General features: G+C 42.0%; 1 protein-coding gene across 7 annotated transcripts; it reads right to left on the bottom strand.

The window, feature by feature from the left end:
* Positions 1 to 2,134: 2,134 nt before the first annotated feature.
* Positions 2,135 to 18,032, bottom strand: LOC118386063 (uncharacterized protein C21orf62-like). Of its 7 annotated transcripts, XM_052522051.1 has the most exons (5): positions 11,251 to 11,576; positions 10,244 to 10,321; positions 10,042 to 10,119; positions 8,040 to 8,180; positions 2,135 to 6,380 (listed from the first exon to the last, which is right to left on the bottom strand). In XM_052522051.1, the coding sequence occupies exon 5, from the start codon at positions 6,315 to 6,317 to the stop codon at positions 5,586 to 5,588; it is 732 nt and encodes a 243-aa protein (XP_052378011.1). In that variant the 5' UTR covers positions 6,318 to 6,380; positions 8,040 to 8,180; positions 10,042 to 10,119; positions 10,244 to 10,321; positions 11,251 to 11,576; the 3' UTR covers positions 2,135 to 5,585. The 7 variants fall into 7 exon arrangements, with proteins under 7 accessions (XP_052378011.1, XP_052378012.1, XP_052378013.1 ...); XM_052522052.1 differs by lacking the exons at positions 10,042 to 10,119; positions 11,251 to 11,576 and adding an exon at positions 17,838 to 18,032; XM_052522053.1 differs by lacking the exon at positions 10,042 to 10,119.
* Positions 18,033 to 24,213: the final 6,181 nt, after the last annotated feature.

Here is a 24,213-nt window from a genome sequence, read left to right as displayed (position 1 = left end):
GTGAAATCATTTCAAAACATGCATTTGTAACACTTTACATGTGACATTTCTAGTGACAAGCGATGAGTGCATTTCGAGATTGCCTCTGTTTTGGTTCGATAAAAAAAAGTGTCACGGTTTCATTATAAAAAAAAACGCATTTTTAAACATTAAATGCATTATGCATTGTGTGGCTTGAATGAAGTAACTACACAGCATAAAACAATTAATACAAGTCCCATGATGGTAGTGACTGCCCATTACTGCATATCACTTATGAACCATTGTTTATTCACATTACTTCACTTTAATAAAATATTTGTTGTGTATATTACACTTGCTTTATTTGATGACTTTATTTCATTCCTAGTCATCATCTCTATAGAGTCAGATGCTGTCTGAATTTTTATTTTTAAATGGGTAGTTCTTCAATGTAAGTAAAGCATACTTTTATGACTCCAAAAACATTCCTTACCCCAGGATACTTCAACTGGTGACTATCTGGGAGAATGAAGAAAAAGGAACACTGTTGCTACATAAATCAGATTTATTGAAGGGACAAGGATGAATCGCCTTCATCAGATACTTTTATGACTGCTGAATACCAACTATCAATTTCTTAGATCATGTATTTTCAGGTAGAGATAACTCTCTCTTGATTGTGTATTCTTCTGTCTCTTATACATAGCAGGCGTAAAAGAAACACAGACTGGATATGTAGGTGCGCAATGGATTATGGGCATTGTAGTAAATTACCAAATTTTCTGTGGTAAACTATGTAGAATATTAGCCTGTTGGAAACTACAACTCCCTACTACATCGCACAGTTCGGGCTTTGTCCGATTTATGAGAAACTGAGCAATATGCGCATTGAGCTCACAGAATAATAAACTAAATGGAATTCAAATAATTGAACCGACATCATCAATTAGTGGTTTAAAAAAACAAAAAATAACCAAAATGTCAGCACTAGGCATTTCACATGTGAAAACATGTTTTTGAAACACTTCACATGTGATCAGATTTTCAAATGTGCAATTCCATGTGTTATCGCTGTTCAGCTTAATTATGATACCATCTGGGATTTGAATTCACAACCTCTGGAATTGGAATACACTGATACTGTATTTCTGCTGCGCCACAAAGTCAATAGCATTCCCCTAAACATTCATTACCTATAATACATCTCAGTGCTTAGCAAAAGAGTGCCAAGTGCACTGCTATTTTAGTTATCAGTTATTCTGACTTCTCTCATCATGGATTTCAGTTACTTATTTCAGCAATTTGAGGGTTTTCTGTATAGTTGTCTAATGTTGGTGGGGCATGTTATTCTGATTTAATGTTACTCCTGAATCATTAATATAAATATATTACTTTTTCTTGAGTTGTGTTTTTAACAAAGCTGAGATTTACTTTGAAGTCCAAAGTGTAGGAATACAGGTGAAATCAGTTACTGACACAGACATGGTGGCGTGGCATTCCGATCTTCCTGCTGTGAACCAAGAGGCTGTGATTTCAAATCCCAGGTAAGAACATGTTGAATAATAAAGACCGTATAAATAAATGTACCCTCTTAAACCAGGTTTATGTCCAACCTTTTTATGTGTGTAAAGTTCATGGCGGATAAAAAAATGTCATGACGGACCTGCTGGTAAACTTTCCAAATATCGACAAAACAAAATACACTAGACAAGGTGGGATCTATTTGTGTCTATGAAATGAATTAGACAAGAAATGTTGATGGAAACGCTTATATGAGGAAATAAAAATAATCATCATGACATGTTGTGTGGTCCTCCCACTAGGACTTGTCGGGATGCAGTTTTTTGGTCTACAGATGAAATAAGTTACGATGAACTTCAGAGGGTGGTGAATGTGCAAGGTGATGAGCTTGAAGGGTACATGAGAAGACGCATGAGACCATAGGCCTACAGGTAAAATGTTAAAATGCACGAGGAGGTACTTCAGGGGTATTCTGGGCAGAGCAACATTTAGTTGTGGGTACAGTAACCAAAAAAGGTTGGGAACCACTTGTGTAGGCTAATACTGCACTGTATCTGTGAGCTGTTGGCTCGAGTCCATGTGCCAATACCAGAGTGGAACACGCTATATAATGCAAACATTTTCATCAGTTGAAAAAATGTCCTGGAAACACTTAACTTGTATTTTTTATTCGGTATATGGGAATTTAACTGCAAAATGTATTTTTATGTGCACTGCATCATCACTTTTATCTGCAACAAGTCAATTTGATGGAAACACATCTTGTTTTCATGCGGATTTTAGAATATTCACATTAAAATGTGTTGCCAATTGGATGGAAACCTAGCTAGTATAGTCATGTTTGTCAAATATGTACGCTGAAAACACAATGTGTATCATAACTTATTTTTGTTTGTAGGGCATCATCTATGAAATCTCATTTGAAAATGTTGATCCACAACGTGATATCCACATGTGAAATATTATCACATATAAATCCCATCATTTCACATGTGACATTTCCATATGTTTGGCACATGTGAAATCATGTGGTTTTTCCGTAAGAGGCAGAGGGTTAGAGCAAGGAGCAACACATTTTTGATGACCTAGCCTGAATGTTTAATCCACAGGTAATGGTTTTCAGAGGTGTCTATTCATACATTCCCCAGATGGGAAAGACTAATGCCAGATTTCTGGCTGTACAGAGTGAGCCTGTGCTTGAGAGATTATAGCGGAAATACAGATTCCAACATCAACAGTCATTAGTGAGTGCCCACATCCCAAATGGCACCCTATTCCCTATATAGTGCCCTACTTTTGACCAGGGCCCATAGGGTTACAATATGTAGATTAGAAAATAATATGCACACACCTATGCATGTACAGAGCATTCAAGTATTCAAACCCCTTGACTTTTCCACATTTTGTTATTTTACAGCCTTGTTCTAAAATGGATTAAATCGTTTTTCCCTCATAAATCTGCACACCCCATAATGACATAGCAAAAAAAAGATGATAGAGGTATTCAGACCCTTTACTCAGTACTTTGTTGAAGCACCTTTGGCAGCGATTACAGCCTCAAGTCTTCTTGGGTATGACGCTACAAGCTTGGCACACCTTTATTTGGGGAGTTTCTCCCATTCTTCTCTGCAGATCCTCTCAAGCTCTGTCAGGGTGGATGGGGAGCATCGCTGCACAGCTATTTTGAGGTCTCTCCAGAGATGTTAGATCAGGTTCAAGTCGGCTCTGGCTGGGCCACTCGAATACATTCAGAGACGTCCCGAAGCAACTCCTGCGTTGTCTTGGCTGTGTGCTTAGGGTCGGTATCCTGTTAGAAGGTGAACCTTCACCCCAGTCTGAGGTCCTAAACGCTCTGGAGCAGGTTTTCATCAAGGATCTCTCTGTACTTTGCTCCGTTCATCTTTCCCTCGATCCTGACTGATCTCCCAGTCCCTGCTGTTGAAAAACATCCCCACAGCATGATGCTGCCACGACCATGCTTCACCGTAGGGATGGTGCCAAGTTTCCTACAGACATTCAGGCCAAAGAGTTCAATCTTGGTTTCATAAGACCAGAGAATCTTGTTTCTCATTGTCTGAGAATCTTTGAATGCCTTTAGGCAAACTCCCAAGTGGGCTGTCATGTACCTTTTACTGAGGAGTGTCTTCCTTCTGGCCACTCTACCATAAAGGTCTGATTGGTGGAGTGCTGCAGATATGATTGTCCTTCTGGAAGGTTCTCCCATCTCCACAGAGGAACTCTGGAGCTCTGTCAGAGTGACCATCGGGTTCTTGGTCACCTTCCTGACTGTTCAGTTTGGCCGGCGGCCATCTCTAGGAAGAGTCTTGGTGGTTCCAAACTCCTTTCATTTAAGAATGATGGAGGCTACTGTGTTCTTTGGGACCTTCAATGCGGCAGACATTTTTTGGTACCCTTCCCCAGATCTGTGCCTCGACATAATCCTGTCTTGGTATCCCTACAGACAATTCCTCCGACCTCATTGCTTGGCTTTTGCTCTGACATGCACTGTCAACTGTGGGACCTTATATAGACAGACGTGTGCCTTTCCAAATCATGTCCAATCAATTGAGTTTACCACAGGTGGACTCCAATCAAGTTGTAGAAACTTCTCAAGAATGATCAATGGAAACAGTATGCACCTGTGCTCAATTTCGAGTTTCATAGCATAGGGTCTGAATACTTATGTAAATATAAGAAATAAGCTATTTCTGTTTTTTATTTTAAAATACATTTGCACAAAAAAAAGTTTTTCATTTCTCATTATGGGTGTGTAGCTTGATGAGGGAAAAAATAATTTAATACATTTTTGAATAAGGCTGTAATGTAACAAAATGTTGAAAAGGTGAAAGGGTCTGAATTCTTTCCGAATGCACTGTTCACATGCATACATCGCGTAGACACACACACTCAGACACTGGATGATCTACAGAACAGAAGTGTTGGCTGCAGTCTTTGTTTGTGAGAGTGGTTTTAGATGAATTGAATGTTTACGTCTCTCTCAGGATGTGAGATGGAAATAAAGACCAGATTGGTGCCATTCGTTTTCTGAGTTCCTAACACCTCTTTGCATGCTCCTTCTTTTTTTTTACACCATGAGTACAATTTATTAACCCTTACTAGGCTGGTCTATAGTAGGTCCCTGGTCAAGGTACTACAGTAAATATACATGGTCATTCTAGAACAGGAGTGGGCAAACTACGTTCAATCCGGCGGGAGGTTTGAGTATTTTTTTTACAAACTTTTGATGGGGGAATTATTATTTAGTGAAAAAAAATAATGTGCATCCCTCTGTTGAATTTCAAAATCCCAATGTGGCCCTCGAGCCAAAAAGTTTGCCCATCCCTGTTCTAGAACATGAGCCGAAGAACACATTGTGGAACATAGAGAGGAGAACACTCCACTCCAAGGTTGTTCCAGGACAACCCTGAATTCTAGAACACCAGAAACAGAGTGATGTAATCAATCCAGCATGGGCCGGACCAATCTCCAGATCAAACCAGTCCAAAACGCTTTTAGCTTCATCTTCAATAAAACCCCAACCAAGTCCAGCTTAAGTAGGTGGATTCAGAACTGTACAGTCACGAAGAGTGAAGTCCATCGCCTGATGATCCAACAAGGTTCTAATCAGGCTGGCCCATTTATAAGGCAGCCATCGTAACCGGTTTCAAAACAACATGTTTTAATAGGCCATCTGCACGCAATAACCGAGAGAAAAGAGCAGCTGGAAAATTTAACTGTCAGCAGCAGGTCTACAAGCTCTGTCAGTTTGTAGAGCAGCAGACGGATGCCATCGTTGTCTTACTCTCACCTAACCAGACCTCTCCCTTTCTCTTGCAATGATATTGAAATATGATTCCATCTTCTTCTCAGAGATGGTTGTGTTTTCTTGTCCAGAGTCCTCTTGAGGACAGATAATAGTGTTTGTTTTTTCCTGCACTGTAAAAATGCACCATATAGACACACATTGAAAAGCAGCACAGCTCTCTGCACATCAAGCCCATTCAGTAACATCTGGGTGGATGGAGCTCTTGTAGGCACCTGTGTCATCCATCCAGCCCAGTCTAGTTTGCACAGATCTAGCTCTGAGCTCAGAGCCTACAGGTCTAGTATATGAAGGTGAGGAGGCAGTCCTGTTGGGGCTCCGGGGGCTGATCCAGGGTGGTGGAGGGATGTAGGGGCAGGTGGGGGAAGTATTGGAAGAGGGTGGACATGGGAGTGGCACTCACACTGTAGGCCTTCAGGGACGACAACCCATTTAGCACTGACACATCCAGGATGGATACATGGAGAACGGAGGAGGGGGAGGTGGGGTCAGTGGAGGAGAGGTACCCCATCCCCTCCATATCCCTACTCCTAGAGGAGATGGTGAGGACCTGCTCCAGGTGTGGAGCGTCCTGGGCAGCACTATAGACCCTCAGCCTACGGAGGCCAAACAGGGCCAGGTATTGGTTGGGGATGGCCAGGGTGCCAGTGCCACAGAACGACAGGCTGAGATCGAGCACCACACTGCCATTCAGCAGCTCTGTGAGAACCCAGGGCTCTCTGAGCCACACAGTCAGTCCTCCCTGCTCCCTCAGGCCACCGGGGGTCAGCTTGGAGCGCAGAACAGTGTGGCAGCTGCACAGCAGGTTGGCCAGCGCCTCGTCACAGTCCTGGATGTGGGTGGAGCAGCTGCAGTTCCGCAGGCTGTTGCTGTTGTCGGTGCTGTCAAAGAGCAGGGTGCTGTTGCCGGGGCCTGTGGTCAGGGTGACAGTTGAGGGGAGGAGTAGAACCCACAGAGTCCACAGCAACAGGGCACGGGGACGGCGCCAAGAGGAAGCCCTGTTTAGAAACATCTCCTAGGCAACCAGTTGGACTACATCTTCACCGAGGGGATATCCTGAAGGTTGTATGCAAATCTGCATGATAGGAGAGAAAGTTATGTAAGCACATGTTTTTAAGGAGCTTCGGGTGTATACAAGGTTGAAATCACAACATAGACACCAAGACCAATTCATAAACAAAGCTAAATCGAAAGCAAGACAAATCATACCAGTGGGAAAAATGAGTCAGATTGCTCTCTGCCTCTTTGCCACAGAGAACACACAATTATACAGACACTCACTTGCTCATAATAGCACATGATCCATAGCTGTTCTGTCCTACAGTAACCTAGCTGCTACTGATTAACATCTCCAGTTTATTGGTTTAAGGGCTGTGAGAGACAGCCAGCTGAATTCAGTCTGGCTACCGCAGACACAATTGAGCCACTTATTTTTTTGCTCCACTACTTTATTAGGGCGAGGTCCTTCCAGGCCCTGGGCTACTGCGGATGGCATTTGGCTGTCTATAAAACTGCCTGCGCCCCGCTGCAGTAAAGGCTGTGGCCAGCCACATTAAAACTGTCAGGAAAAATAAAACACTCCCTCTTTCTTTCCCCATTGAGGAGCGAAGGGAAAGTGGGATGAATAAGCCATCTTGACTTCAGGAAGCAAGGACTTTCCGATGCTGTGATTGGCATCACGGTTGGACATAATGTACGTAGATGGGGAAAAAAGAAAGATTGATCTGGTCACAAAGAACCCTTTTTATTTTTCTCTTATATAAACTGCATATAGCGCTTATCAGGGTTTCAGTTGCTAAAACAGTGCCATATTCAGACAATATTTTCTCTCTAACTTAAGAGGATATATTTGTTTGAAAACCCAGCCTTGCAGAGGATTGGCTATGCCGATCCCAATCCTCATCTTAGCATCAACAGGTTATATCACACAGCACAAAACAATTCTCAGTCTTTAGACAGAATATGCCACTGGCCTTAAATCTAAACTAAAACCTCAGCAGCTGTGGCTTCATACAACACAGTGTAAACTTACTACCATTCTGTGCTAAGTGTCTGACTGCTTCTAAATCCCTCTGCCTGCAGCCACTGTATCCTTCAGTCACCTGACCCCTGCTAAGTACACAGAACCACAGCCCAGTCTGCATTACCGGAGCCCAAGCTCTAATAGACTACTGTTCCCTTCCTCCTCCAGACCACAGCCCTGACTCACAGGTCTGCAATACTCAAAGCCTATGCAGCACTATAAACTCCTGTTTACATATCTCCCTCCTTATTTCCACTCCGTTACTGTCCAAGTCTCACTCATCTCTCTCTCCCGAGTTATTCTCCCTCTGCCCTACTGTCTTCTTCTCTCTCTCCCTCCTTTCCTCATTTCCCTTCCTTCGCCGCAGGCTCCAGCTGCAGGGCCGGATGCTGAAGGAGAGGGAGGGCGGGAGGGAGGGAAGGTGGCTGCTGTTCCAGACAGCTATGAGGAGAGGCACAGAGCATTCCTCTGACATCATGTTCCACATGCGGCCGCAAGCAGGCACCCAATTCCCCCCTCTCTCCCTCCCTTTCTCTGCCTCTCCAAATCCTCTCTCCTTTCCCCTCCAAATCCAATCTCCTTCTCTCTCGTTTTCTATGTCTGTTACGTATACACACATGCGCACACAGACATAAGGCAGGCACTTTAACAGATTCCCGTATGATAAATGACTCAAGATGTGGCTTGACTATTAAATGTATGTCTACTTACAGGGATGGCGCTGGCGGTGGTCAGGGAGGCATGTTGTCGTCCTCTCTGCTTCTCAGATGTTAGCCTTTTAGCTCTGCTCCTGACGCAGCAACTTAGCCTTCCACATCTGCTGGGAGACACGCTGGAACTCCGCACCCCTGTCTAGCAGACGCAAGGGTGAGAAACGGTCAGCCCAGAGAGAGAAGCAGAGAGAAGGGGGGACAGAGAGCAGGGGGAGAAAAAGAGGAGAAAGAAAGATAGAGGACTTAGGCTTACTCTCTGAACACGGGATACCACGGACAGTCTTCAGTGATGACATGACAGACACAAATTCTCTGCCCATTTTCTCCCCATGTCACTCGCTTTCACTCCCTCCCTTATTTCCTCCCTCTCTCTCTCCTCCTTCTTCTAACTGCACCTTCCTCTCCATGTCAGTGATGTATCACAAGCTTCCACCTGCAGTTAGAATATGGTACTACTAAAAACATTTTTATCACGCCAATTCAGACTAATCGAGACCACTTACATGATTAAAATAGCATATCTATCCAATCTGTTATCTGACACCCATACATTTAATCTTTAATGTTTTCAACTAATACAAGCTGCAAAAAAAGGAGACAATCTAGCCAATGTGCATTACGTTCTTGTCCTTTGAAAAGCTATGTCGACTTGGATTTTAAACAGGAGTCTGTTGGCCTGTGACAGGGTAACGGAAGTACACAGTGGTCTCGTCACGTCATACACTAGAGGGAGAAGACCCATGGACACATGGCCTGATGGTCCTCATTAATACTACTACCGTTACTGAGTGTGTTTGTGTGTATGTTCCAACTAGTACATAAAACACATTCTTTCCCAGAGAAACACACATGCATATGTAAAAGACAAACACCAACCAAAAAAACAGGCGCACAATACTTATAATTATACTCATGTATACTGTATCTCTTTGAATCAACAGCTGATACACATCAAAAATACCCTGTGTTAAATTAACACTCAAAGTGTGGACTTGAATAGACACTGAAGAGTGTATTTTCTTTTTACTAGGCAAGTTATTTAAGAGCATATTCTTATTTACAGGGGCAGAATGACAGATTTTTGTCTTGTCAGCTCGGAATATTGATACAGCTACCTTTCGGTTACTGGCCTAACACTCTAACCACAAGGCTACCTGCCGCCCCAAATTAACACACTGCTAAGTGTAAAGCTTGATTTCCATATTTCCCAGAGTGCTTTGCCATTCAAGTGAGTTGTAGAGTTACCACCCATGATTGATTTTGTTAATGACAGAGACATGGTTGCTTCATTTATCTATTTTCAGTCCTATGGGCATCACTGAGTGAGATCCTAAGTGGATATGTCATCGTTAATATTTTATTATTTAAAGGTCCTGAATAGTCATTCTGAAAATGTGTTTTTCTTTCACGGCTAACTACCAGCAGTGTTGTAGTAAAATCAGCTCAAGAAAATTTGGTGATCCACAAAACAACATTGAAATTGCATGTCTCTTGTGATGCGGTTCACAGCAGCACTGAAGGATATGTTGACTTGACAACTGCTTCTATGATGTTGGTTCCAAGGCAGTACTTATTTAAATTAGGTAAGATAATATCAAGTTGCCATTGGTGTATTAAAATGAGAGTTGGGATGATGTCACCTTGTCCCCTTAATATTGAATTCAAGTTTGACATGGGGAAGGTACCAGTAACTTTATGATCAGACTTTATCAATGTAGAAGCAACAGTCAATGTTCATACTTTAGTCATCACACTTTGATCTGGTTTCATCCAAATATCATCCAAACATGATTTTGACTGTTCATCATGACCTTTAATAATGTTCCAGTGTCTATACAGGGCCACACTTTGTGTTAATTTAACACTGGAGAATTTGCTGTGAGACGGAAGCAGGAAACTACTAACATTGTGAAACTGAGGTGTGAAAAGAATGCAGACATGAAAAAAATATTTATGTTGGTAACAGCAAAGGTCAAACAAACTACAATATAACTACCCACCTCACCTGTTTGTCTTCCTAGGAATGTTGTGACATAGGGGCTCATGGGTAAATCTCAACGTCCCACAGGCTTGTTCCACTGAACAGATACATCATTATAAAGCACCATGCATGATTTGTACCATTCAAACACTCTCAGTCATGACTCACTCACCAAAGCACACTAATACACTGTTTACTGACTAATATGTTAGCATGTTTACCTCATTGAGAGTAGGGGCACATTCATTCATTCATGTTTGTGTGGCGCCGTTGTTGCTAGCAACCAAGAAAACTGTCCACTGCAGGGATGACAAAACAGATGGAAAGTTAGGCTTTTCCACCGAGGGCCAGTGCTTGAGTGAGATTACTTCCTGCCTGCGTGGTTCCAGTAAGTGTCTGGGCGAGAGAGGAGACGAGATGCCAATGTGGTTGCTAGGACAGTGGAACACACTGCGACCCTGCCTGCCATGTAAAAAAAGCCCATGGGTGGGTTGCTGGGCCTATCCAAAACATACACACACAATCCCAAGGCCTAAACCATCAGTTTTGAATGGGGTTCAAGTCTGGAGACTGATATGGGCATGGCAAAATGTTGATTTTTGTGGTCAATTAGGACCCAAATGGACCCCTAGATGTCTTTTGGTAGATAACATAAAATCCTTGAAGATAACACAATTCTGGTCATTTACTGGAAAACTTTGAGTTTCCAGTAATATATCCCCCTTTTGAAACCCTAGTTCTGCTGAGCCATGTAATGTCATGTATTGTGTAATGTCATGTATGTGGTACTACTTACGTCGTTTTTGGGGGTATCTGTACTTTACTTTACTAATTATGTTTTTGGCAAGTTTGACTTTTACGTCACTACATTCCTAAAGAAAAGAATGTACTTTTTACTCCCCACATGTTCCCTGACACCCAACAGTACTCATTACATTTTGAATACTTAGCAGAACAGGAAAATGGTCCACTTCACGCACTTATCAAGAGAATACGCGGTCATCTCTACTGCCTCTGATCTAGCGTACTCACTAAACACAAATGCATTGTAATTTATGTCTGAGTGTCGTAGTGTGCCCCTGGCTATCCATACATTTTAAAAACAAAGCACACACATCCCTCTTTTCAGTTCGCTGCAGCTAGCGACTGAAATGAGCTGCAAAAAACACTCAAACTGAACAGTTTTATCTCCTTCGGTTAGTTAAAAAACTCAATCATGGACACTTACTGACAGTTGTGGTTGCTTCGCGTGATGCATTGTCGTCTCTACCTTCTTGCCCTTTTGTGCTGTTGTCTGTGCCCAATAATGTTTGTACCATGTTTGTGCTGCTACCATGTTGTGCTGCCATGTTGTGTAGCTACCATGTAGTTGTCAACTTGTGTTGCTACCATGCTGTGTTGTCATGTGTTGCTGCCATGCTCTGTTGTTGTCTTAGGTCTCTCTGTATGCAGTGTTGTAGTGTCTCTCTTGTTGTGATGTGTGCGTTGTTTATTTGATTTGGAATCCTAGCCCCAGTCCAGGAGGCCTTTCGCCTTTTGGTAGGCCGTCTTTGTAAATAAGAATTATTTCTTAACTGACTAAATAAAGGTTTAAAAATGAATACAATAAAAACGTTAACTTTTGATACTTAAATGTATTTGATCAATTACATTTCCTTTGATACTTGAGTATATTTAGAACCAACTTTTAGACTTTTACTCAAGTAGTATTTTACTGGGTAACTTTTACTTGATTTGATTTCCCTTGAGTAACTTTCTATTAACGTATCTATACTTTTACTCAGGAATGAAAATTGGGTACTTTTACCACCACTGCATGTAGGTCACCATCGTCTTATCCATGTCTTACTGTAAATGTCATATTCTGACTTGATGGTTACATTCATAGTGGGCACTATTCCATTTTCATAAATATACGGGTACTACTTGGGTGGCAGGTAGCCTAGTGGTTAGAGTGTTGGGACAGTACTTGAAAGGTTGCTGGATCGAATCCCCAAGCTGACGAGTTAAATATTTTTTCTGCCCCTGAACAAGGTAGTTAGCCCACTGTACCCTGGTAGGCTGTCATTGTAAATAAGAATTTGTTCTTAACTGACTTGCCTAGTTAAAAAAAAACAAAAAAACAATATCATTAAAAAAATGGTAAACAAAAGGTCAAAATTAGTCATCATCAGAAAATGTTTTGTCAAGGGCGTGTGTGTAGGGAGCTGGAACTTTAAGACCTGTTACAGATAATCAGGGGCGTAGGAGCGACTCTAACATTGGCACTCTGGTACAGTCCAATCAGTCTTAGGGCCATGGCCATTTATACTGTACTGAATAGCAGTGTTACTGTGGATATATTCAAGTAAACAACCATTGTGTACTCTCTGCTACTGTATGTTTCATGTCCTTGTATTTTTATCACTTCCCCTATGTCAGGTTGTTACTACTGCTGCTCTACATGCTGTATGGTCTTCTTATGGCTGGGGGGCAGTATTGAGTAGCTTGGATGAATAAGGTGCCCAAAGTAAACTGCCTGCTCCTCAGTCTCAGTTGCTAATATATGCATATTATTATTATTAGTATTGGATAGAAAACACTCTGACGTTTCTAAAACTGTTTGAATGATGTCTGTGAGTATAACAGAACTCATATGGCAGGCAAAAACCTGAGGAGAAATCAAAACAGGAAGTGAGAAATCTGAGGCTGGAATGTACTCAACACAGTTTCCATTGAAATCCGCTTGAGATATGAATGATGTTGCACGTTCTATGGCTTCCACTAGATGTCAACCGTCTATAGAAATTTGAATGAGGCTTCTACTGTGTTGTGGGACTGAATGACAGCAGAATGAATCAGGTGTCTGGCAGTCAGCCATTTTCTGGTCATGCGCATTGCACATGGCTCCTGAAAACACAAAGGAATACTCCAGTTGGTACATTATTGAAGATTAATGTTAAAAACATCCTAATGATTGATTCTGTACTTAGTTTGAAATGTTTCTTCGACCTGTAATATAACTTTTTGAAGTTTTTGTCCAACATAATGCTGACCAGAACGAGCGTTTGGATATGTATAACAAAAGTAGCTAATTGGACATAAATAGCGGACATTATTGGACAAATCAAGCATTTATTGTGGACCTGGGATTCCTTGGAGTGCATTCTGATGAAGATCATCAAAGGTAAGGGAATATTTAGCATGTAATTTATGGTTTATGTTGACTACAACATGGCGGCTATTTTGACTTGATTGTTCTGAGCGCCGTCTCAGATTATTGCATGGTTTGCTTTTTTCAGTAGTATTTTTTTTAAATCTGACACAGCGGTTGCATTAAGGACAGGCATATCTATAATTCCATGTGTATAACTTGTATTATCTACATTTATGATGAGTATTTCTGTTGAATCGATGTGGCTATGCAAAATCACTGGATGTTTTTGGAACTAGTGAATGTAACGCGCCAATGTAAACTCAGATTTTTTGATATAAATATGAACTTTATCAAACAAAACATACATGTATTGTGTAACATGAAGTCCTATGAGTGTCATCTGATGAAGATCATCAAAGGTTAGTGATTCATTTTATTTCTATTTGTGGTTTTTATGACTCCTCTCTTTGGCTGGAAAATTGGCTGTGTTTTATTGTGACGGTGCTGACCTAACATAATCGTTTGTGGTGCTTTCGCCGTAAATCCTATTTGAAATCGGACACTGTGGTGGGATTAACAACAACAATACCTTTTAAAACGTTATAAGATACATGTATGTTTGAGGAATTTTAATTATGAGATTTCTGTTGTTTTGAGTTTGGCGCCCTGCACTTTCAGTGGCTGTTGTCATATCATCCCGTTAACGGGATTGCAGCCCAAAGGTATTTTAAAACGTGACAGAATATTTTCTACTTATAATACAGTTATTAAATTGCAATAATAACCAGCAACATACATAGTTAAAAAATGTGAAACTGAAATGAATCAATCTCCACTGTTATCTTTAATAAAATATCATGGCTGCCTCTCTCCTGAAGTTAAGGCATGCAATGCACCTTCTAGATCAAGGGTGTGTGACGACCCTCCCACTCTGTCTGCCGAATTCTTTCTCTTTGCTCTTGTTTTCCTTAATAGGATGTCGGTGGGCGGAGCCGGGAGGGTCGTCAGCGAAATGGGACACACCTGGGCCCGGGTGTAAATACACCGTTTCCCCATAAATAGACCTTTTCCCCATTTATTGAGGAGACTCTCTCCATGCAGACACACTGTTGAATTTTAGTTGAGGCGATTTCGGTTCTTTCCTTTGGCACCTTTCAACACCCCTCATTATTACATCTATGCAAGCAACCAGTCACTTACACTACTGACACCGTTGTTAATTGTATATTATGTACTTTAGTTAATAAATATATTTTTGTTATTCCTTATCTCTACGTTGTCTCCCTTTTTTGTTACGGGCTTCTAGCTGGTTCGTGACAGGTGTCAAACTTATTCCACGGAGGGCCTACTGTCTGCTGGTTTTTGGCTTTTCCTTTCAATTAAGACCAAGACAACAGGTGAGAGGAGTTCGTTACTAATTAGTGACCGTAATTTATCAAGTACAAGGGAGGAACAGAAATCCGCAGACACGGCCCTCCGTGGAATGAGTTTAACGTGCTCTGGAACAGTTTTTTTTTTTGGGGGGGGGGGTATCTATACTTTACTAATTATATTTTTGACAACTCTTATTCCACTACATTCTTAAATGTACTTTTTACTCAATACATTTTCCCTGTCACCCAGAAGTACTTGTTACATTTTGCATAGTTAGCAGGACAGAAAAATGGTCCAATTCACACACGTGTGAAGAGAACATCTCTGGTCATCCTTACTGCCTCTGATCTGGCAGACTCACTAAACACAGATGCTTAGGTTGTAAATGATTTTAGTGTGCCACTGGCTATACGTAACTAAAAGAAAATCATCATCTGGCTTGGTTAATGTAGGGAATTTGAAATTATTTATACTTTTGATACTTCAGTGTATTTGAGCAATTTCATTTACTTTTGATACTTAAGTATATTTAAAACCAAATACTTTTACTTTTACTAAAGTCATATTTTACTGGGTTACTTTCTCATCAGCCATTTTCTATTATCTACTTTTTCTACCACTGCTCTAGACTTAAGATGCTATCATTAATCAGAAATCATGTACAGCAGTGTTTCCCAAATCAAAGCACTGTGTAGTGCTAGGGAAAACATCAACATTTGCACCCAGGGGTGGCCCCAGGACCGAGTTGAGGAAACCTTGATATACAGTGCCTTAAGAAAGTGTTCATAGCCCCTTGACTTTTTCCCCATTTTGTTGTGTTACAGCCTGAACTTTAAATTGAGATTGTCATTGTCCTACTAATTAATTTAAAAAAATAATCTGAAATGTCTTGAGACAAAGTATTCAAACCCTTTATGGCAAGCCTAAATAAGTTCAGGAGTAACAATTAACTTAGGTCACATAACTTGCATGGACTCCGTCTGTGTGCAATAGTGATTTTGAATGACTACCTCATCTCTGTACCCCACACATACAATTATCTGTAAGGTCCCTCAGTCTAGCAAACACAGATTCAACCACGAAGACCAGGGAGGTTTTCAATCCATCACAAAGAAGGGTGCCTATTGGTAGATATTTTTTTTCCATATATATATATATTTTTTTACCAGTACCTGTTACCTTCAGACAAGTCCCGTGACACTTGTGGGGGGTCACATTCTTTTGTAGCCCAAACCGTATGGATGCTACAAACAGAAGTTACACACTGGTGTGTCAATCGACTCTCGGGGGGATAAAAACAATGTGCATTTTCCCACCAGAGATGTTTCTATTACATTGATTTGATGCAGATAAGGCTGTGTGTGAAGACATGGTGCAAATAACAATACCTTTTGATATTAAATTCCTATGTACTGAATAAAAAATACAAGTTACATGGTTTTCCATCGCATTTTCAAAATTACTGCTGGTTTTCTCACCCAAAAATGATTTGCGTTATATTGCGTGTGTGTCCACTATGGTATTGGCACGTGCGTTCTAGCCAACATATGTATCTGCACGCTGTTGGCTAGAGCGCACATATAGCCTACATGATGAGATTATTATTATGGACAAGAGCAAGATTATGATGACACCAGAATAAGACCCTCAGAAAGGAGCATCAAGCTCATCACCGTGCACTTTCACCACCCTGTGAAGTTAATCATCATTTATTTAAGCTGTAGCCTAATAAACGACATGCTTTCCCGACGAGTCATAGTGGGAGGACCACACAACATGCCAGCGTGTGACTCTAAGTTTACTTCGACATGAAGGTTATTATATCAACATTTGCTCATAAAAGCGTTTCCTCCATTTCTTGCAAAATACATTTTACACACTCAAAAATAACCCACCTTTTCTAGCATATTTTGTTTTGCCAACGTTTGGAAAGATAACCAAAAAAGGTTCTGTTTCCATCAGACCTGTCATGTCAATTTTTTATCCGACATATACTTTACTCGCATAAAAAGGTTGGATGGAAACCTGGTTAGTGACTGACATAAGAGGAAAAACTGCTGATGCACAACCACATTTCACAATTGCACCTTGTGTATTCTACTTTTCTAACTCAACAGTAAATTGAGACCACGACTGACTTCCTAAGAACAAAAAAGCACGTGTTTCCACTCTGGTTGAACGGGCTTCCTTATTCTATATAGTTTCTATTTTACTTTAGCATTTTTTGTATCTCTTTTCCTACATGTCAATGTTGGTAAAGGATTGTTTTGAAGACTGCTATCCACCACACCTTTGCTCTCACATACTGACCATGACCAGAGCATTACAGAGAGCCAACAGCCCACACCCAATATGTTGTAGAGACACTCATAAACTTCTGCTTAATTATTTCCCAAAGTCTACCACATTCCAGACAGTGTATGAGGGGCTGGCAGCGCTAGCTGACACTCATCCACTTACCTAGCAGCTAATTCTAAAATTGAACATTTTCCTGTTTGGTGTGTACTATATGTTATTATTAGTGCCCTTTGTTTTGGACAATCTTGTCACATGACCTAGATTTTATCCTTTTATTTAAAGCTTTTTCATCAAACTGTCCCATTTTCATTTGATGTTAGATGGTCCAGCACCATCCTCAGACAATTACTTTCATTTCATTTTTCATGGGTGGTAACTCTAAAATTCACACGAAAGGCAAGGCACTCTGGGAAATATTTTAATAGAGTTTTACACTAAGCAGTGTATTAATTTAACACTGTTTCCAGTGTGTATATGATCCTACTGTTTCATTGGAGAATATTCTGTGCTTTCTTCTCTCTTCTTTACCTATCGATCTGTACTCTGCCTCTCTCTTTCCCCACCTCCCCTCTATCACCAACTCTCTCCCTCCTCTCTGGGTCATTTTTAGGCAGGTGGTGCGTCCCATCAGTTGTAGAAAATGAAGAGGTCGTTGTCAGCAACAAAATGTGACGGTGTTCTACTGTGGGGGTAGTTTTTTTTGTTCTCCCCTTCCCTGGTAAGGTGAACAGTAAGACACAGTTACTGGAACTAAAACAAAAAGAGTTCTAGAAATGAGTCATGCCTATCTGACACACACCCGCTATAAAAAACACAAATAACACACACAGACCCACGCACTAGGCACAGGCGTCAATTCAATGTCGATTCCACATTTGTTCAACAAAATTGAATTGAAATTCTATCTCTGCGTTGTTGGGAAGGGCCCGTAAGTAAGTATTTATTTCAATGTTAGTCGAACCTGTTGTTTACGAAGCATGGGAGGAATAAGATTTTATTTGACTTACCTATTTGTTAATGAGAAGTCTTCAGCTTTCCATTCTTTCTCTCTTTCCCTGCTCCCTTATTCTTTCTCTTTCTTTTCAACCTTTCTCTCTCCTTCTCTTTGTCTTTAAGTTGTCTGTGTGATCTCCCTTTCACTGAGTCCACTTCTTCTATCCCTTGGGAATTCTGCTTCAAATGTGCAACGATCAGGGTTGGAATGTTCGAGTCTCTCTCACTGAGTCCAGTCCTCTCACCCACCCCTCTCCCCGTTCCCAGTGTACCCATAGCAACCCCTACCAAAGCCACTGGCCAGCCTGTTTCATTATTTAACCAGCGGGACAAGGGCTCCCTTTCTGCAGGCTCCCACTGAACTATTAATTAGTGTGTATGTGTGTTAAAAGTAGAAAAGGTATGGAAATGTGAATCTGGATGTTCAAAACTAAGTGTATGTGTGTCTCCCTCAGTATACTTTCTAAGTACACAGGAGTGTGTGTGTGTGTGTGTGTGTGCTGTCCGTTGGGTTCTAAAGCAAACAGAAGACCAAGTGGGTCCGGGCCAGCCACTGGGCCTGAGTGTGGCAAAGCGGGCTATAGGCTTCAAACAGTGGAGAGAAACACAAAGACCTCCATCTATCTGTCCCCTTCTCTCTCTCTGTCAGTCTTCCTCTCCTTCCCTTGGAATCTACGTGCTCTGGGTTCACGCTCTCTCTGCATATCTATGGCCTCTCCCTCACAAACCTATTGGTCCCTGTCAGAAATCCAATGGGTGAAACGGGGACTGCTGAGAATTTTTTTTCTACCCTTGATCGACCCCAGTTAATACCTGACTCTCCTTTGGAGTGCCTGATTTCAGGAATTTCAACCCATCGGTGGTTTTCTTCCAGTACACATGATTTGATAAATGTTATTTGTTTAACTTTAGCTGACGTTGGACAAATATGTGAACATAAAATATCAAGCAGATAGATCTGTGGACCTGGCACTTTTCAAGCCCAGGTGCCAGAAACTATAATGACAACTGAATCCAGCCTTTAAAAGAGACAAAATGGCAAATTGGGACCAGTAGCGTTAATACAAATACACAACATTACTGAATAAAGACACCTAGAAAGGAGAGGGCATCCTGTGTAGAGGCTCCTAGCAGTTCCCTGGTGTCTACCTGGAGGGGTGTGGCCATCAGCGTTCTGACTGGCTCTGTACTATAGGACCCAGGGGTCAAAGGTCAACACGCTGTGTAACTCAGCACAGTCTGAGGCCCACTTTAACCAAAACCTGGAGCCAGTGGACTGGGGTGTCTGCGAGGGGTCCGGAACAGATTGACATGAGGAATAGCTTCGCTGCCCTGGTGCCTGATCTATCGCCGCTTTCATCGCTGGGACTGCCTGTGCCTGCAACGGCTGTGCTGACTCCAACTACGCTGACTCCAGTAGAGGCTTCATGGTCGAGTTCGGCTTCTTTCCCTCTCTCTGGATCTGATGGGGCTTTGCCTGCTGTGGGAGGTCAGGACCTAACGGGGCTCTGCCTGCTGTGGGAGGTCTGGACCTAACGGGGCTCTGCCTGCTGTGGGAGGTCTGGACCTAACGGGGCTCTGCCTGCTGTGGGAGGTCTGGACCTAACGGGGCTCTGCCTGCTGTGGGAGGTCTGGACCTAACGGGGCTCTGCCTGCTGTGGGAGGTCTGGACCTAACGGGGCTCTGCCTGCTGTGGGAGGTCTGGACCTAACGGGGCTCTGCCTGCTGTGGGAGGTCTGGACCTAACGGGGCTCTGCCTGCTGTGGGAGGTCTGGACCTAACGGGGCTCTGCCTGCTGTGGGAGGTCTGGACCTAACGGGGCTCTGCCTGCTGTGGGATGTCTGGACCTAACGGGGCTCTGCCTGCTGTGGGAGGTCTGGACCTAACGGGGCTCTGCCTGCTGTGGGAGGTCTGGACCTAACGGGGATCTGCCTGCTGTGGGAGGTCTGGACCTAACGGGGCTTTGCCTGCTGTGGGAGGTCTGGACCTAACGGGGCTCTGCCTGCTGTGGGAGGTCTGGACCTAACGGGGCTCTGCCTGCTGTGGGAGGTCTGGACCTAACGGGGCTTTGCCTGCTGTGGGAGGTCTGGACCTAACGGGGCTTTGCCTGCTGTGGGAGGTCTGGACCTAACGGGGCTCTGCCTACTGTGGGAGGTCTGGACCTAACGGGGCTCTGCCTGCTGTGGGAGGTCTGGACCTAACGCCTGGAGCTGCGGGCGTATGCTATCCTGCTTCTCGTGGGCCTGTGAAAGGTTCAACGAATTATGTGACTGTTAGGAGTTGTGTCACTGAGTTGTCATAATGCTTCAGAAAATGTACATTATCCCAGGGGCATTGGAAGACACAATGTAAGTAATCTAGTTTATGCCTATGAACCAGAGTCTTCCTGTTAGCAATGAGGCAGCGTGCCCTGGTAGGAAGTCCACTGTGTGCAACTCATCCTGCACTAACATAAATAACATTACCATGTCTACTTCTCCTAACCTTCCCAGTAAAGTAATGAAAACAATCAAGCATCCAAGAAAAGTGCTAAAAATAGCCCACGTTAACATACAGTGCATTCAGAAAGTATTTAGACCCCTTGACTTTTTCCACATTTATTTACACTACACCCTTGTTCTAAAATGTTTGAGTTTGAGATGGTTATAACATATACAGATAAGACAGAAATGCCAATGGTGATGGTGTCACCGTTTTCATTCAGAACCACATTCCCATGAAGCTTGGAGAGGGTCTCATGTTAAATACTGTTGAAGTAATATGGCTACAGGTTCATCTGCCTCACGTAAAGCCCATTCTGGTGGGAAGCTGCTATAGACCACCAATTGCTAACAATCAGTATTTGGATAACGTGTGAAATGCTTCAAAGTCTATGTGATATCAACAGAGAGGTATATTTTCTGGGTGATTTAAAATCTTGACTGGCTTTCATCAAGCTGCCCACTCAAGAAAAAGCTTCAAACTGTAACTAGAGCCTGCAACCTGGTATAGGTTAGCAGTCAGCCTACCAGGGTAGTTACAAACAGCACAGGAATTAAACAGTGTATTGTATTGATCACATTTTTATTAATGCTGCAGAAAATTTGACTTTAAAGCAGTAACCAAATCCATCAGATGTAGTGAAAACAATGTAGTCGCCATATCTAGGAAAACCAAAGCTCCAAAGGCTGGGCCTAAAATAGATTTTGTAGTGATTCCTATGTTGTTAATGTAAATAATATTTGCTGGTCTGTGGTTTGAGGAGCAACCAGAAGCTGCACTTTGAGTAAAGCCAGTGTGACTATGTATGTGGATGACTCAACATTTTACACGTCAGCTACTACAGCGAGCAAAATCACTGCAACACTTAACAAAGAGCTGCAAGTTAGTTTCAGAATGGGTGGCAAGGAATAAGTTAGTCCTAAATATTTCAGAAACTTAAAGCATTGTATTTGGGACAAATCATTCACTAAACCCTTAACCTCAACTAAATCTTGTAATGAATGATGTGGAAATTGAGCAAGTGGAGTAACCCTGGATTGTAAAACTGTCATGTTCATACATCTGTAACTAAAAATGGGGAAAAGTCTGTCCATTAAAAAACGCTGCTCTGCCTTTTTAACAACACTATCAACAGGGCAGGCCCTAGTATGGTCGTAACTGGACTACTGTTCGGTCAGGTGCCACAAAGAGGGACCTAGAAAGAAATTACAATTGGCTTAGAACAGAGCAGCACGGCTGGCCCTTAAATGACTTGTAAATGCAGAAGTCAAGGACAGACTATGGGAGGCGCACAGTACTGCATAGAGCCATGGCTACCTGGAACTCTATTCCACATCAGGTAACTGATGCAAAGAGTAGAAGCAGATTAGAAAAACAGATAAAAAATACACATTATGTAACAGCGGGGACTGTGAAGAGACATACACACAGGCACCGATACGCATGATACGACATGCATTCTACTCACACGTACATATGGATTTTGTAATGTAGATATGTGACAGTTGAGTGGTGTTGTGAAAAGTGTTATGAAATGTAATATTGTATAACTGCTTTGCTGTTGCTGGATCCCAGGAAGAGTAGCTGCCGCCTTGGCAGAGAGAGACAGGCAGAGAGAGAGAGAGAGAGAGAGAGAGAGAGAGAGAGAGAGAGAGAGAGAGAGAGAGAGAGAGAGAGAGAGAACACACACACACACACACACACACACACACACACACACACACACACACACACACACACACACACACACACACACACACACACACACACACACACACACACACACACACACACACACACACACACACACACACAATGACTTTCGCATGGCACGAATGTTAAATACATTCAAGGAAGTTACATAACCTGTCTGGAAATGACTGTAAACTGGTCCAACTAATCCAGATGATTGGTAACAATAGCTATTTTGCACAAGTCAGACCTAATTTAGTTTTGAGTCACATGATGTCATTTAGGTAGCTGTCTTATTTCGCTCTTACCATAAAGTTCATATTCTGCCTTCATGGTTACATTCATCATGGGAACAATTGAACTATTTGTGATCGTAAGGGTACTAATAGTCATCAGACAAATGTTTGTCAAGGGCATGTGTGCAGGAAGACGGAGCTGTAAAATCATCATGGGGTAATCGACTTAGACAAATACTGGAGTATTTCTGGATTATTTCCTAATTTCTAGGAAACAAACATCTGTTGGTATCGTACAGCAGACTTCCTTATTCTAGTTTCTAACCTACTTCTGCAAACATTTTTTGATGTTTTCCTGCATGTCAATGTTGGTCAATTATTGTTTTAGAAAACTGCCATCTTCCCGTCTACCACACTGTAGCTCTAACCTACTGACCACACTCAAAAAAATGATGGGCTAAAAACGACCTAATTTGGTCAGCTAGGATCACCGCTTTATTTAAGAATGTGAAATGTCAGAATAATAATAGAGAGAATGATTTATTTCAGTTTTTATTTCTTTCATCACATTCCCAGTGGATCAGAAGTTTACATACACTCAATGAGTATTTGATAGCATTGCCTTTAAATTGTTGAACTTCGGTCAAACGTTTCGGGTAACCTTCCACAAGCTTCCCACAATAAGTTGGGTGAATTTTGGCCCATTCCTCCCAACAGAGCTGGTGTAACTGAGTCAGGTTTGTAGGCCTCCTTGCTCGCACACACTTTTTCAGTTCTGCCCACAAATCTTCTATAGGATTGATATGGTATGGCCACTCCAATACCTTGACTTTGTTATCCTTAAGCCATTTTGCCACAACTTTGGAAATATGCTTGGGGTCATTGTCCATTTGGAAGACCCATATGTGACCAAGCTTTAACTTCCTGACTGATGTCTTGAGATGTTGCTTCAATATATCCACATAATTCTCCTACCTCATGATGCCATCTATTTTGTGAAGTGCACCAGTCCCTCCTGCAGCAAAGCAACCCCAACAACATGATGCTGCCAACCCCGTGCTTCACGTTTGAGATGGTGTTCTTCAGCTTGCCTCCCCCTTTTTCCTCCAAACTTAACGATGGTCATCATGGCCAAACAGTTCTATTTTTGTTTCATCAGACCAGAGGACATTTCTGCAAAAGGTACAATCTTTGTCCCCATGTGCAGTTACAAACCGTAGTCTCGCTCTTTTATGAGTGTTTTGGAGGAGTGGCTTCTTCCTTGCTGAGCGGCCTTTCAGGTTATGTCGATATAGAACTATTTTTTACTGTGGATATAGATACTTTTGTACCTGTTTCCTCCAGCATCTTCACAAGGAAATTTATTTTTGTTCTGGGATTGATTTGCACTTTTCGCACCAAAGTACATTCATCTCTAGGAGACAGAATGCGTCTCCTTCCTGAGCGGTATGGCGGCTGTGTGGTCCCATGGTATTTATACTTGCATGCTATTGTTTGTACAGATGAACGTGGTACCTTCAGGCATTTGGAAATTGCTCCCAAGGATGAACCAGATTTGTGGAGGTGCACAATTTTTTTTCTGAGGTCTTGGCTGATTTGTTTTGATTTTCCCATGATGTCAAGCAAAGAGGCACTGAGTTTGAAGGTAGGCCTTGAAATACTTCCACAGGTACACCTCCAATTGATTCAAATGATGTCAATTAGCCTATCAGAGGCTTCTAAAGCCATGATATAATTTTCAGGAATTTTCCAAGCTGTTTAAAAGTACAGTCAACTTAGTGTATGTAAACTTCTGACTCACTGAAATTGTGAAATACAGTGAAAATACAGTGAAATATAAATTAAACAATCCGTCTGTAAACAATTGTTGTAAAAATGACTTGTGTCATGCACTAAATACATGTCCTATCCGACTTGCCAAAACTATAGTTTGTTTTAATGACTCCAACCTAAGTGTATGTAAACTTCCGACTTCAACTGT

Source organism: Oncorhynchus keta, chromosome 7, assembly GCF_023373465.1.
Source record: "Oncorhynchus keta strain PuntledgeMale-10-30-2019 chromosome 7, Oket_V2, whole genome shotgun sequence".
NCBI classification, from domain to species: domain Eukaryota; kingdom Metazoa; phylum Chordata; class Actinopteri; order Salmoniformes; family Salmonidae; genus Oncorhynchus; species Oncorhynchus keta.
Note: the sequence above shows the minus strand (reverse complement) of the source record. Positions and strands in the feature narration are given on the sequence as shown.

What these genes read in the sequence shown, in the direction of transcription:
- LOC118386063 (XM_052522052.1), bottom strand. Translation starts at nt 6,317, where the DNA reads ATGTTTCTAAACAGGGCTTCCTCTTGGCGCCGTCCCCGTGCCCTGTTG.